We start from the raw sequence: 14674 nt of genomic DNA, 5'->3' as shown, positions 1-14674 counted from the left end.
GGCAATCTTGCTGCATGCTGCTACAAGCCGTAAATAACTGTAGCTCCTTTCAAATTCAACTCGGCATTTCGCATTTTCACCCGCAAGCTTTGAGCTGCACGTTTCGTAATTCCCACTGGAAAAGTGCACGTTTTCATGGGCCGCAATAAGGCTGGATTCCTCTGGTTTATAAACCTTCACCTGCCTTTAGATCCGTATTTAAAATTAACTTAAAAGCGAACTTCGAAGGCATCGTTCTTCCCTCAAAAGCCGCTCAAACTACTCGAAACTGAAAGCTTAGCTGAAGTCCAGTTTGTGATTGACAGCTGTCGCTTCGCTAGCCAATCAAATTATTTGAACAATTCTAACAAGGAATGTGATTGGCTTATTTTAGCGTGCTTTATCAGAGAACAGAGCGCGGCTGACGCCACTTTTGTTCGTTTGGAAAATAAAGTTTGGTTTGAAAATTCAGCCAAATGCGTGGGGAAATTATCGGATTCTTTATCAGAAAACAAATAAAGAAGCCTCGACTGTGCTCTGTTCTGTTGCAAAGCACTTAGGAAGCGATAGAGCACTCAAGAAGTAGGGAAAAACACTCGACTACGCCTCGTGTTTTCCCCTACTCTTCTTTCGTGCTCTACCGCTTCCTGCGTGCTTTACAACAGAACAGAGTACAGTCGAGGCTTCTTTATTTGTTAAGTATATATCTGGCGAGCGATCGTTTCCACTGCATTCGCTGCGAGGATCGCTATGATGCGCACAAGAAAGGTTCGATTTGACCATATTGGCACTAGTAACCATAGACAGAGAACCATCTGTTGATCAGGAAAAAGAGTTTTAATACTCGGATGTACAACGAGAGGGGATCACAGCCAAACTTTAAACTTCATTACTGAGTGTAGTAATTTGGGTTTACATTGACTAAATACACCGTCTTTATCTCTCAGCTCTTCTCTCACAATCAACTGTGGCATTCTTGTACCGACAAAAAGACACCGTGATTATGTCCGCCGCACCCCTCCCTAAACGGTTCCTCCAAGTCGATGGCGATGTTGAAAAATCTGTTCCTCAAAGCTCACAGTTTTCCTCGAGTTACGCTCTTGGAAAACTGTTCGCTTGTCCGAACAAATAATGTCCGCGGTCAGATATCCGAGCATATTTTCGCGCCAAATGGAGGTTATTGTTTATCTAGCGATAAACTGTCAAGAACAAGGTAATCAGCTAGAAAAAAACGAACCACATGTGGCTGAAATCAAAAATTAACTACATTATGTCACTCGTTTTCTACTGAGCCGACTTTGTTTTGCGAAAGGAATTCTCTTGGTTAAATGTCAACTAGATAAATTAAACGGCTTAGTTAAAATCTCGCTGACGTCATTTCAAGAGTCTAAAGTACGCGCTTTCAAACCAAATGCAAATAAACTCTCAAAATATATTTATATTTCAGCCGCAACGCCCTACCGCGCACACGAACCCTTAGAGGAAAAGAGTTGGGTGCAAGAGAAGCTTTCCATTTTATATAACTGTATCGAATTGTTTGACCGTTGTGCGTCCTTTTGCAATTCCCATGCTCCAAAAAATCTAAATTAGAATATTTGCATTAAATGCTATTTCGCGGCGAGTGCAAATGAAAACCTTTCATGCCATCTTTCATTTCTTTTTCTTTTCTAGCTTCCTCTCAACAGAGGCCCTGATAAAGCTATACGATAAATAATTCGAGATTATAACATTGCCAGTTAAAAGCTGTATTACAACATTACACACAAGAAAAATGAGGAACTAATTGTCTTCAAACCTAAATGGAAGTATTCCCGAAATCTGTAAAATTAAATCGCCTTCTTGAAGAATAGCTACGAATTATCATATGCTCTTTCTGCGATGCATGTTGAAGGTCCCCTGCTAGTAGAAGTACCTTACGGCTAATTGCTGCGGTTGACTGGAGCACTCAACAAACGCAATGATTAAATCGATATTTAAAATCATTGTTTAAATTATACATGAAAATATACATAGAAGTATAAAATTTCTCAACGGACTTTGATAATGATTTTCATTGTCGGAGGTATGAAAATGTAAACGTTCTGAAATCGAACATTGCTGTATCGATACTTTATTTGACCACTGAGAATTGACGTTCTGACTATTGCTTAAATTATTTTTCGAGTTTTCCACCGTGCGCAAGAAATGCAAGTTCGTTGGGTTCGCGTGAGTTCCTTTTGTATGGAGTTTAGTTTTAACTCACCTGAGAGTTTGCTATATTTATCATAATGGAAATTGTAACTGGCACAGCCATAGTAACACGTAAACTAACTGCACGTATTAAAAAACTTGCTATCGCAACGGTATTACGCCTAGTGTGCAAGATTTTATTTCAATAAGAGAGGTCTTGTGACCTATCAATGCATTTTTGGTTATGTAAGCAATCTGTCAGTAAACGTGCGAAATAAACTCATTTGTAAGTGTAGTCTCTTGTTAGCCTTGCAGAGAACAAACTGTTTCCGTTTATTTCCACTGTGATAGCGAACGCGAGAGGTCAGTACGCATTTCAACATGCAGCAACGCAATACAACACGAACGCAAATTGAGAGAGTTGCCGTCGACGAAAATAATATTGCCTTTGCAGTTAGAATTTTGAGATAATGATATCATCCTACCTGCAATAGGGACACAAACGAAGGAGAAAAGTAGAGCCTTGACAGCGAAGACGACCAATTTCCTCATAATAGACCTTGATAACTTTCTCAAGAGACCATGGATACCTTAAGATGAAAATATAATTTATTTCGTCTATATGGTAGGGTGAGCAGAGCGAAGTTATCTTCTATAATTTGCATATCTTTGTGATATATTTGCATATCTTTTTATATCTTTGGAATGGTGATTTAAGACGAGTTTACTAATTTTTCTCTTAGCAATTCAATAAAGCAAACAGTCAAGTACAGATAAAATACAGTTATGTGAAAGACTCAGCTAAAGTACAACTGAGTTTAGGAGATGTGCAAACGAGAACTCACTTGAAGTGCAAAATAAGACAATTTGACCAGACTGCTAAGGAAAGAGACTAGAGCAGACTTAATTATCACTACGTTTCGAATACCCGAGATGATTCGATTTAGGACCCTCCTTCCGAAAAGCGCCCGCTCCCTGTCATGCCCTTTTATTTTATAAAGCACCCCTATTCCAATATTCCCCCTATCCCCCAAAGTTAAAGTAGCATTCAAGACGTAGACATCGAATGGACTGATTTGATCCAGCCTGCGTAGCTGGCGTTAAACGGGAGAGGGGAAGGCAAAGGAGGGGGACTGGGAGAAAGGAACAACCCAGTTTTGTTTATTTCTGCGTTCGCTGGCGAACGCAAAATTCCCATTGGCTAATGCTACCTGAGTGACTTATTAATTGATAGTAGCACATTCTCAAAAAAAAAAGTAACAACAACAACCACAACAACAACAACAACAACAACAGCAACAACAACAACAACCAACCAACCAACCATAGTCGCGGATGAAGTTGTCTCGACAAGGGCTTTGAGGGATTAAAATCTCGCTAGCTAGTGTGAGTAAATTTAAGTTGAAACCCTAGGAAAAGTCGACTGAGACAGCGCTTTTAACTGGAAGAACTGGCAGTTTCGCCTTTAAGATAAGGGAAAGTTTAATGTATAGCCATTTATCAAATATTTGCTCGTGCTAAGAACTATGAAGCGAACGGGAGGGAGTGCGTCGATTCTCGTTATTTCGCCAGATGGATACACTGAGTATATGCCGATTGCTCCAATTTTCCAGTGTTATTCGTCAGTTTAACATACTGGCTATCTTCCACCGCCTCACAGTTCGTAGCCGAAGCTAGCAGTTACGGCATTGCTTGAGGTTAAATCCGTCTTAAGCCCTCTTTATAGCACAATACAATTCTGCGGTGTTTTTGATTTTGCAGCGGCAACTTCTGGAAATACGTTTGAATTAAAGTGAACCCAGTGGAAGAACAACAGTTGGCCAAAACAATTTCTGGAGTTTCTAAGTAAAATTTCAAAAGACGATCATTACTTTTGCACCAGACCCGATACCACAGAACCAGCAGAAATTGTTGCAACCGTATTCATTCTTTTTACTCCCTATTTTCTAACTCTTCGTGAGAGTAGAGGGAGGATATTTGCACACTAAAATGACGTCACGGTTGTTAATTTTCCCTCCGGGAAATAATTTCAGTCAACTAAATTTCCGCAGGAAGACAGTTATGCGCAGACGGTAAGCGCTAGTTTCTGACTGGTAAACCTGTTGGCAGTAATTGACAGTTGATTAAATCAGATTACATCGAAATTGGTGGGCGTAATGAGAAAAAACCTGGTTCTTATAGCAGGCGTTCCTTTTCCTTCTTCTTCGCGTTTTCTTCCTCCCTATTCCTTCCCCGCTTACTCATGCAACGTAGGCTAGATTAGATGAGTATGTCATGGAGTTTTTAAAGTAATATTGAACGTTATGACTATCAGATCTGCTATCACGTTACAGTTCTTGAGTTACAGCATCTGTTATATTTCATTAAACTGTTACACCACATTCAGATATATAACTCAAAAGGAAAAAGAGCATCCTTCCTAATAAGAGCCTCTCTTCTGGAAGGGCTAGTCTTGTGCGGGGTGTAAGATCTGTCGGCTCCTTTAGTTTTGATCTACAAAACATTAAGCGCAGTTGTGTATAAAATCACAGGTAGCAGAAAACTCTATTTGATCTTTTATCCAACTAAATTCCCCGGGCGATTACACGATAATGATAAGTAATAGATCGTGTTCTTCGACATTTCCAATGAGCTTGGAAAGATGGCAACTTTGTAAGTGACCTGTAATGCCATCTTTGCATTCCAGGAATCTTCGCACGGCGAATGGCGAACCAAGGAAATCACCACAACTAGATTTTCGCAACTCCGAGAACGAAATTTCGCATCCGTTACAAACTTGTCGATTACATCAATGATGTGATACTCATGGAGAGATTGGGAACTAAAACACCTGTTGTAAACACAAAATGGCCGTGGCATTTATCAATCTTTCCTTGGATCCCCGGATCACTGTTTACTGTTCATACATGTATGTGTGCCGTGAGATGGCCAAAAGATTGCTCCTACAAACTTTTCAAGAGAACGATGATTAAACCAGCCTCGAGGAAAACAATGATCAGTAATACAAAGAACATCAAAGTATGTGACCGTCACGCTCGACACAGATGAGGAACGTATAAATGTACCTTGTATACAAACCTACAGCTGGAAGGAAAAGCTGGCAGTTTTAATGCTACCTAGGTTTCAAGGATCGCTGCAATGGACCAAAACTTTAATCTTGAAACCAGGTAAGAGATTTACGTGAATTTATTGGAACACTTTACGAGGGCGAGTATGTTAGTTACTCACCGGAATATTTTCAAAATTCTCTGAACTTTAAGCGGTAGTTAGTTTTAAAAACCTGACGAGTAGACGAATTTTATGATTGTTTTAGATTAAGGGCCACCTATACTCTCTATTTATGTAGTTCAGCAGTTTCAAAAAAGTGCCACATTTTGGAAACGTGCTTTCAAAGTAGAGCTATTTTCGTGTTTGGTTCAAAACTCGATTGAACGGGTAGAAAATCTTCTTTTTAACTGTTGAAGGGACAACATTGAATTATATCAACATGGCTAAACAAACTGCTATGATATATCTATAGTTGAAAAAAAAAAAAAAGAATTGGGTCTTTTGAGCGAATATTAATTTAATTTAGAGCGTCGGCAATATGTGCTATTTTTTCTGTTTCGGCATGCACGAAACTTGTGTCGAGCGGACCGAACTTCAACCACTCATAGAAAAATTCAATTAGAATTTTTAATCAAATAAAATTCAATTTAGTGATTGACTAGATAAGGGCTTCGAAGTCCCAGCTTCTGAGAAAAATCGAATTTTCAAAGTAAAATCAGTGGTCGGTTTTTACAGAGACAGCCTCCTAACAGTTGGAGTCAATTCATATTCAGCATGATGCCTTCTCTGCGCACAGTCTTATGTTAATTAGGAAAACTGTAAACAATGACATCACCAAGGATTGCTTTGAGCGATTCGTCTATGCATTATCCCAGGCATGGTATTTAATAAAGTTATTACATTGCAAAACAACCCTGAGACAAAGAGTTATTCATTAATGCAATAATGAGAAATGGCGCCTATCAGCTTCTCGTGCAGCTTATTCTAAAGCCAGGTCTCCCCAGATTTCCAAACAAACAAATCATATCCGTAACGAAACAAATTTGTTTTGAAAATAGCTCCTTGTTAGAAATAAGATTAGGGAAGGGCTCCAGATGGCAACAAATAAATCCATATTTGGTTACATGAGTCAAACGCTCTATCATCGATGTTGCTGGTGGAAGTTAGCATAAATCGTTGTTGTGAATGTAAAAAATGTAACTTCATGTTATTATCTAAATAAATTCATATCTATTGCTCTGCTAATCCAAATGTGGCCGTAAAATATCTGACACTGCCATAAAAGGAGGTTTCGAAACCTGAAAATGAAACTACTTGATTAAGCTTCAACTGTTCTTATTTTGCATATTTGTTTGATATCCGGGAAGACCTCTAGCTATAGCTTTCGCGGCAAACAAGCTCCGTGATACGTAAAAAAGATGTCTCCCTTTTTGTTCCAGATTTTTGCTTGGATTTTGACAATAACAACGTTGTTTGGCAACTGCTTCATAGTAATCTTCATCGTCTCAAGAAAACGTCTGCGCTCAAGTAAGCTCAACTGGTTCATCATATCTCTTGCTGTCGCTGATTTCCTCGTGGGATTAAGTATGTATCCGCCTCTGTTTTTCTGTGAGCGTTGGTTTTCCTGTCACACCAGCCTCATGAAATCATTTCGTTGGATCTTCATTTACTCGTCAGTTTGTAATCTGTGTGCCATGACAGTCGACCGTTATCTCGCGATTACGTCGCCCATTTATCATCGAACCAAAGTGTCTGAGAGGGTTGTGGTGATGTCGATAACACTGTCTTGGCTTGTTCCAGCTGTTTTGCGCGGTGGTGTTTTCATTCCACTCTATTACGTTCATAAACGAAAAACATTAATGTTTGTTCTGCCCATACTATTGGTCATCTTTGAAGCACTTCCATGTCTACTTATTTTTGTTGCTGCTGTTCGCATAAGCATCATTGCTAGAAGACAAAAATTACAGCACAGGAACAAATCGAAAGAAAGATCCAATACAAAGGTCAAAAATAAGCACAGTTCTACGGGTTTAAAAATGATTCTTTTCGTTGCCTTCCTCTTTATTGTCTGTTATTCACTGGAAGTTTATTATTCAATGTGTAAAAATGTTTTGAAATTATGCGAAGACACGGAAATATTCCAGATGATTCGTCGACTCTTCCTGATTGCTAACTCCGCCGTAAATCTGTTTGCATACGCCTACTTTAAAAGAGACATCAAAGAGGAAGTAAAAAGAAAAATAAGCGTGTTCTGTAGAAAACGGAACTTGGAACTGAGTACGCATCCAAACACAGAGCCTGAGGTTCAATCTGTTAATCTAGACTAGTCTTTAGGTAAACGACTTTAACTCTTAATTGTTATAAGATGATGATGCACATATTGTTTGGTAGCGAAAATATCGACAAATTTGTTTTCATACAAAACGGTTATTTTTTCACAGCCAAATTAGAAGTACGTATATGGCAAACAGTAAGGAAACTTGATGTTTTGATGTTTAAACAGCTTCGAAATATGTACACTGTAATCAGTTAAAAATGTTTTAAATCATATGCATCTTATATTCGTTTAATAAATTGGTCCATCCTGCTCTCTGTGGATTTAAGATTCTTGATATCGAAGAAATCTGTAACCCCTTTCTATGATTTTTTTTTTATGAAGCGGAAAAAATCCGTTTGGAAAAGATTGTTTGAGTGCACTGTTTTTAATCGGGTTACAATCGAAGCAATTGCTTACCGAGTCATTTTTTTTTTTTTTAAATTATTAAACACCATGGGGGGCTGGACTGTGTATAGAAACTCAGACTGTTGCTTTATTTTGTTATATGTTCACATTTACATACTTTTTTGGGACTCTCCATTTTGACTTTTCAGGAACATAAATAATAAATATTATTTCTTGTTAGGTTGAATGCATTACAAGGAGTCAGTGAATGTAAAGATTTTATAAGCCATCAGTAGAGATTAGGCTCAATCGATGAATTCAAGAATTTGATCGAGTTCTTCTAGCCGATATAATGGTTTTGCAATGGTCTCGAGTGAGATGGCCATGGAATATCGCACGAGAGAAGCTATTTACCAGTACAGTGAAACCTGTGTTAAGCAGACTTCAATGGTGTCCATTTAATACAGGGTGTCCGACCAAAGCAGGTTCTAATATGCTGTGCAATAACAACTACTTAATGACCGAGAGTGAGGTCGTTACGGGAAAATCTCAAACTGAGGCCTTGCCGTATTGACCGAGCGATAGCGAGGTCAATACAGTTGGCCGAGGTTTGAGATTTTCCGGTAAGGACCGAACGGTCGAGGTTATTGAGTTGTTTATTATATGGCTCATGAATTAAAGCAAAAAAAAAAAAAAAATTCGAGCGGAAGTCGGCAATCTACATCAGGCGATGCGCGCGTCTACCGATTCATTCATCGTCTCGAACCCAGACCAAAACTACAGTCACTGAGCTTTACCACTGTATTACGTATTCCGTAAAAACACTTTACGGGAAAAATGATTGTCACAGCCTCAAAAAGGTATTTTAGTATCTTGGTGCTACAACTTGATGGGGGAGTTTCTTCGACTTTTGTGGCGAAATGTCAACCCATGTAGAAAAGACATAAAGTGCTCCAAAATAGTCCAAACCCACTGTCTTTCAGTGAAAGAAAATACTAATGCTTCAGAATGCACTGCTCAGAATAACTCGATCTTCGCATTCGCTTTCGACAACATATCTTCGCCTTCTTCATTCTGGGATTTTTGAATGAACTTTTCAAGCCTTGTGAACGTCTAAACGTCTAAAACGTCCTGCAGTTATGAGAAACACTGCTACTGACAGAAACCGCCCGATTGTTTACATCTGCTGATCCTGGAAGCTGATTTACACTTGCTTGTGTTAGGGCGATCTAGGGAAACTATTTGATGAGAACTGTGACGGAGTTCAATATTTCGGTAACTGTTATGACTAAGATGGTGAATTATAAGTTTCTTCGTGGTGTTCTGCTCAGGATGAATGACAGATCTGCCGATGCTGTTTTTCACTTAGCGATTTTAGCTTTACTTAAGACTCGGCAAACTTTGATTGTTTTTCACTAACGCCCGCCAAGGTTACCGGCTGGTAAGTCAAAAACGACTTCCATATAAATTTTATTAAGGGAAAATCTCTAGACTTTTAGCTACTCGGATTAAACTTACTTTCTCTTTCAATCGGCTTTCATTGTTTCGATGCGCTTAAATTTTCAGAGCCGGGCGCTTCCTAATTTGCATAATCCGTGATCGGCCCGTGGGCATTACGGCTGCATAATGACCGCTCAGATCTCGCTCTTAGCCAATCAGAGCGTTCGTTATATCGGCCACAAGCCAAAGCCATATAATAACAAGATATAATGAAGTGACAACATTTGTCCTAGCTTGTGACAAATGTAATTTGGTTGCAGAACTCATTTAAAGGCGAGAATTGAGTGGTTTCTTTCTCCTCCTAAACAGCTTTGAAAGTTCGTGTCTGCAAATAAGCTTCAATGGAAACGAACTCAAAGAAAACAGTTCAGTAAGTTGTTCTCAATTCATTTTTCCTGCTTAATGAAAGCAAAACCAGAAATTTAATTAAATAATTTACCCAAGTTTGTTTGAGGAATAGTTTGTTGAAGCTAGATATCATTATGATTTTTCAAATCAAACATGGAGTGGACGGAGGAACATAACAACTACTTGCGTCAAGAACTTTTAGTGCTTGAACCCTTTAAGTACAAAGAAGGAAGCATTTCTAGAGGCCAAATCTGGGGGGGGGGGGAAAAATTGCAAACAATCTGAACGGCCTTAAGCTTGCCCGGTTCAAAGTCAGTAAGCTTGCCATTAGAGCAAGATATACACTGCTGAGCGAGAAATTTGAAGCAAAGATGAAAAAAGAGAAGGCAAGTGGAATCGAATGTGATTTGAGTGAGGTGGAAAAGGCCCTGGAAGAAATAGCTGAAAAAGCTGCAGCTGAAGACACCGTGGAAAACGATAAGAAGAAAGTTGACAACCCAAAAGTAGTGGAAATGAGAGACAGAGCTCTAGAAAGCTTGGGCAGAACACAGAAAAGGCAGCGGAATGAAGAGGAGGAGATTCTGAAACCAAAGCAAAGAAGTCGCAGAAGTGGAGGTGAAACAATTGCATATTCGCGCGAAAAAAATGATTTTGTTTAGAGGTGGAAAGAGGAAGAATTGGAACTGCAAAAGCGACGAGTTGAATTTGAGGGTAAACGGGAAGATCAGTCCAGAAAACAACATCAGGATATGATGAAAATCTTGCTAGAACAAACTAAGCAGCAACAAGAGCAGATGGAAAGTTTTCAGCTGATGTTCCCTCAATGTAACAACAGCAGTTTCCAATAACTATATGAAGCTTCTAGAAAATTACCTAGGCTTGATTTGCACGGTCTGCTCATAACATCTTTGATTTTGTTGTGAATACTTGCTTTAGCATTTGAGTGGTTTATATTTATATTTGACATTGTTGTTTATTTTTAAAAACAAACTGTTCGACACATGTTGCAGATATTTTGATCACTTTATTAGTAACTCACTCTGCTTAACCACACTTCAACTTTATCAAGTTGTCAAAATTTTGTTTCTACATAATTAAAAACAAAAATTTTGAAAATGTTTATGTTTTTCGGATGAATGGATGTAAATGTTGAAGAAAAATAATCTCCATGGTTGGAGGGTCAAGGAGCTCTGAAACGTGATAAAAGGTACACGTAACCCCAACGCACAACTCCGCGGGATGTACACTCCGTCTTTAACGGACCTGGCGAGGCCTAGTTGTTCGTCAGGAGGCCGGAAAAATTTCGGGGTGTTTCAATTTTCGATTAGCTTGTCCAAAATATGTTTTTGTTTGTTGTTGTTATTGCTGGAGTGACATAAATACCACTATTATTGAAAAACATTGATAATAATGATAACCATTTGACGTCTTACACGGGGAAGACGGGTTAGAATTCAAAAAGGGTCAATACGTAAGAGTCTTTCTTCATTCATAGATTGCTAGTTTCGATTATTCTCTAACAATTTAACTTTGCCACAGAACATAACGACACGCACAGCAGCGCAACTTTAAGCCATCAGATCTTCCACATTTTCGTAGAGTTTCTTGTCATATTCTTGCATGTTAATTAGTCTCTGTTGAAAAAAAAAAAGCCAAGTGAGACAATTTTTTTTTTTAAAGCAAGAGTAGCACAACCATCGAGGGGAAAGTGTGTTGAGCAATTCAACATAAATGCGCCATTTTCTGTACGTTTTATTTTGGAAATATGTGCAATAAAATTCAAACTGATTCGATTTCTCATAATGCGCGTGTTCCCATTTATATAGTTGTCAGAAATTGCGATAGACGGACCGACAGCCAGCCAGCCAGCCAGACATACACCCAGACAAAAAGACAGACAGACAGACAGAAAGACAGATGAATGGTTGGTGAAGGGTACGGACGGAAGGTGGAATGGACAAACAGACAGACCGATCTATATACCGACATTAATTTTATCAACTGTTTAACTATCGTTAAACATATTCTACGTTAGCAACATTTTATCGAGAATGTTCTTATACTGCGATTTTTTTGTTCTACACTGAACACATCTCGTCTCCAGGTGCTGAAATTTCAGTCCGAGGAGGGAGGCTTGGTTGAGACACTGGGCTGAATTCGCAACCCAGATAGAAAGGCTAAAGAGCCCATGTAATCGGAATGGAATTTCAAAAGTAAATTTGATTCAACAATAAGTAATGTATGAGTCTTTCTCATTATGACATTCACCCATGAAGTAATTTGACATATATTTTAGCCCAGGTTGAAATTTCATCATTCGCTCGCCACAAAATTCCCCCCCCCCCCTTCTCCCAAAAGCTCCCCACCCTGCCTTAGCCAAGCTGATTTGTTCCTATAATCACCCTCTGAGACAATAATAATATCTTAGACCATAATTAAACTCAGAATGATAAAAATTTCTCAATTTCATTACCTACATTCACGAGTAGTTATTTCCATTAGTATACGGAGTTTTAAAACTTTTTACTAAATAAGCTTCTCGTATTTTACCTGGTGCTGATTTTCCAATTCCTTTAAATTGTCCCGAAGATTCTCAAACGTTGGGCGATCATCAGGATCTTCTCTCCAACATTCTTGCATGATCTTGTACCTGCAAATATAAAAGAGAGCCGGTCTTGAGATCTCGTATATGATCTACATCTACATCTACATTTATTTAGTTGATAAAGTCCCGCAAGACATCACATCAACTGTACCAAACATATATGCACATATGCATAAGCTAGACAAAAAGGATGATTATGGATGATTATGATTATGATAGGGTGGGGATGATTATTAAAGGATGATTATGATGATTATGATAAACTAAAAAAGAAGGCATGCAAAGTTCAGAATAACTTTAACCCGTCAGCAATCAAAGCTTTGATGAAACCTCTTCAGTTATTAGGTAAATACAAGTGTATCACGGTTAAATATAAATATAACAATGTCACAACTTCTTACAGGTCTTCATCCACATGGCTTGGTTTAGGCATCCTGTAGCCACGATTTAGGATATTTGCCATTTTTCGGGGCTCTATTCGCGGATAGGGAGAGCCACCTGGATAGAGAGATACAACGTCAAGCTAGTGTCAGGTTACTATGTAATTCCTCATGCTATATGATTCTCGCATACTTTAAAACATTATTGAGTTACCCAGGTCGAATACAATTTAAAAAAGGAATAAACGTAACAATCTGTTTATTGGAAAATCTGTGCCCCACTACGACACTCAGCCATACCTATCGTAAAGATCTCGTAAAGTACAATTCCAAAACTCCACCTGTGTTATAAATACAAAAAAACATAAGGAGTTTTAGACATTTAAAGCATAAGACTGCCATTCCCTATTCGTCTAGTTCTGTAATTTCTAACTGAAAATAAAACTACTGAGTTGCAATCCATATTTTTACACTGAGACCATTGTTTTTCCGTTTTTACTTACACATCACTTTTTGTGGTGTATCGTCCAAACAAGAGTGCCTCGTAAGCAGTCCATTTAACTGGGAGTCGGCTCTTCAAAGTCATAAAAAATAGAAAGAAAAAATTTGTAAATACAGAAATAAGAGTTGAAGACGCAAAGCTTCTCAGAAATTCATATGCGCAAAGGCTGTATGTAGCAGGAACCTTTGTTTTCGTTTCATAGATGTTTTCCTGGTTTACGTCTCTGGCCATTCCAAAGTCGGTTACTTTGCACATCTCCTGTTCCCCAACCAAGACGTTTCGAGCAGCAAGGTCGCGGTGAATGATCTAACAAAGACAATAATTGTATTTGCCATCATTGAATAAACAAACACTAGAAGTCCTAAAACTACTTCATTGTTTTAGGTAGTCCCGTTGCGAAGAACCAAGCTTGTCCTTTCCGTCGCTCCCTTCGCACTCGGGTTTTACTGAGCCTAATGGAAATTTTTCTCGTTCCGAGCTAGCGTTTTTGAGTCTAGATAACTTCATACAATTAAATACATCTCCCCAGGTTCTCCTGTTTTCCTCCTTGAAATAAATAAATACTTCTACATGCGACCCTACAAACAGTGAAAGTGCCACTGCTACCTTCTATTTCAAAATAACTCACATTTCTTGAAGACAAATAACGCATTCCGTCAGCTACTTGCCAAGAAAACTTGATTAACTGCTGTGACGTCAGACTTGTTTGCGGCTTGACGTCCGGGTCTTTGAAATACGTGTCATTCAATCCACGGCTCTTTCTTAGGTAACCACGGAGATCACCATACGGGACATATTCGATAACGACAAGCAAGGGATCTACGACGCCAAAAAGGCCAAATTGTGAATACACTGAGGCTAATTATGCAGCATAATTGAAAAAAAAAAAACAAAAAAAAAACGGAGTTATCTCATTTTTGAGTCCTCCGATAATATTGATGCACACAAAAGCTAACTTCCGAGCCAGACATTCTTAGCAACTAAAAAATAGACCTGGGATCCCGTGGAGATGTAAAACTTTTAGTCCTACATCTCCACGGGATATCCAGTGGCTTACAACATTCCAGTGTAATCATATCCCTGTCGGTGATCGTTTATGTTCCACAAAACGCGTCAAGTTTTGCACGAATGTGTCATAGTCCTAAAGTGTGAAATTATATTTACTGTAATACAATTCCATCGCGTCAGAAAGATACAAAACATTTTAATAGTAGGCGATTCAGGAAATCGTACGACTGACGTGAAGAATTTGGATTAAAAGAAAAAATAACGTTGAAACAATGTGTTTTCTAGGTTGGAGCGCAAACGCCAGTTTAAAACTTAGACGCTTTGATACATTTCTTACTCTTGTAAAGTTACGGAGCACGTATAGATGAAACGTTTTCAATAATCTCGGTTATCACTGCTATTCAGTAAGCGAAGTGACTATGCCCGACAGCCCAGAAATGCCCAAGAGTCAGAAATGTTCTCAGATTTTCTAC

At 38.6% G+C, this 14674-nt stretch overlaps 3 protein-coding genes across 3 annotated transcripts; 2 read left to right on the top strand and 1 right to left on the bottom strand.

Moving 5' to 3' along the window:
- The first annotated feature begins 6571 nt into the window (after nucleotides 1-6571).
- Nucleotides 6572-7523, top strand: LOC145492415 (octopamine receptor beta-2R-like). Its single transcript, XM_081471864.1, has one exon. It carries the CDS (start codon nucleotides 6615-6617, stop codon nucleotides 7521-7523), a length of 909 nt encoding a protein of 302 aa, XP_081327990.1. The 5' UTR covers nucleotides 6572-6614.
- Nucleotides 7524-9012: 1489 nt separating this feature from the next.
- LOC145492526 (uncharacterized) lies at nucleotides 9013-10685 on the top strand. The gene has a single exon (XM_081471992.1). The coding sequence runs from the start codon at nucleotides 10078-10080 to the stop codon at nucleotides 10363-10365; it is 288 nt and encodes a 95-aa protein (XP_081328118.1). The 5' UTR covers nucleotides 9013-10077; the 3' UTR covers nucleotides 10366-10685.
- A 30-nt stretch (nucleotides 10686-10715) lies between these two features.
- LOC145492502 (tyrosine-protein kinase SRK3-like) lies at nucleotides 10716-13692 on the bottom strand. Its single transcript, XM_081471960.1, has 6 exons — nucleotides 13377-13692; nucleotides 13195-13265; nucleotides 12992-13032; nucleotides 12713-12809; nucleotides 12257-12356; nucleotides 10716-11340 (listed from the first exon to the last, which is right to left on the bottom strand). The coding sequence occupies exons 1-6, from the start codon at nucleotides 13446-13448 to the stop codon at nucleotides 11275-11277; spliced, it is 447 nt and encodes a 148-aa protein (XP_081328086.1). The 5' UTR covers nucleotides 13449-13692; the 3' UTR covers nucleotides 10716-11274.
- Nucleotides 13693-14674: the final 982 nt, after the last annotated feature.

The sequence above is a fragment of the Orbicella franksi genome, chromosome 7, assembly GCF_964199315.1.
Source record: "Orbicella franksi chromosome 7, jaOrbFran1.1, whole genome shotgun sequence".
Lineage (NCBI taxonomy): Eukaryota > Metazoa > Cnidaria > Anthozoa > Scleractinia > Merulinidae > Orbicella > Orbicella franksi.
The sequence above is the reverse complement of the archived record's forward strand: the minus strand, read 5'-3'. Positions and strand labels throughout refer to the sequence as shown.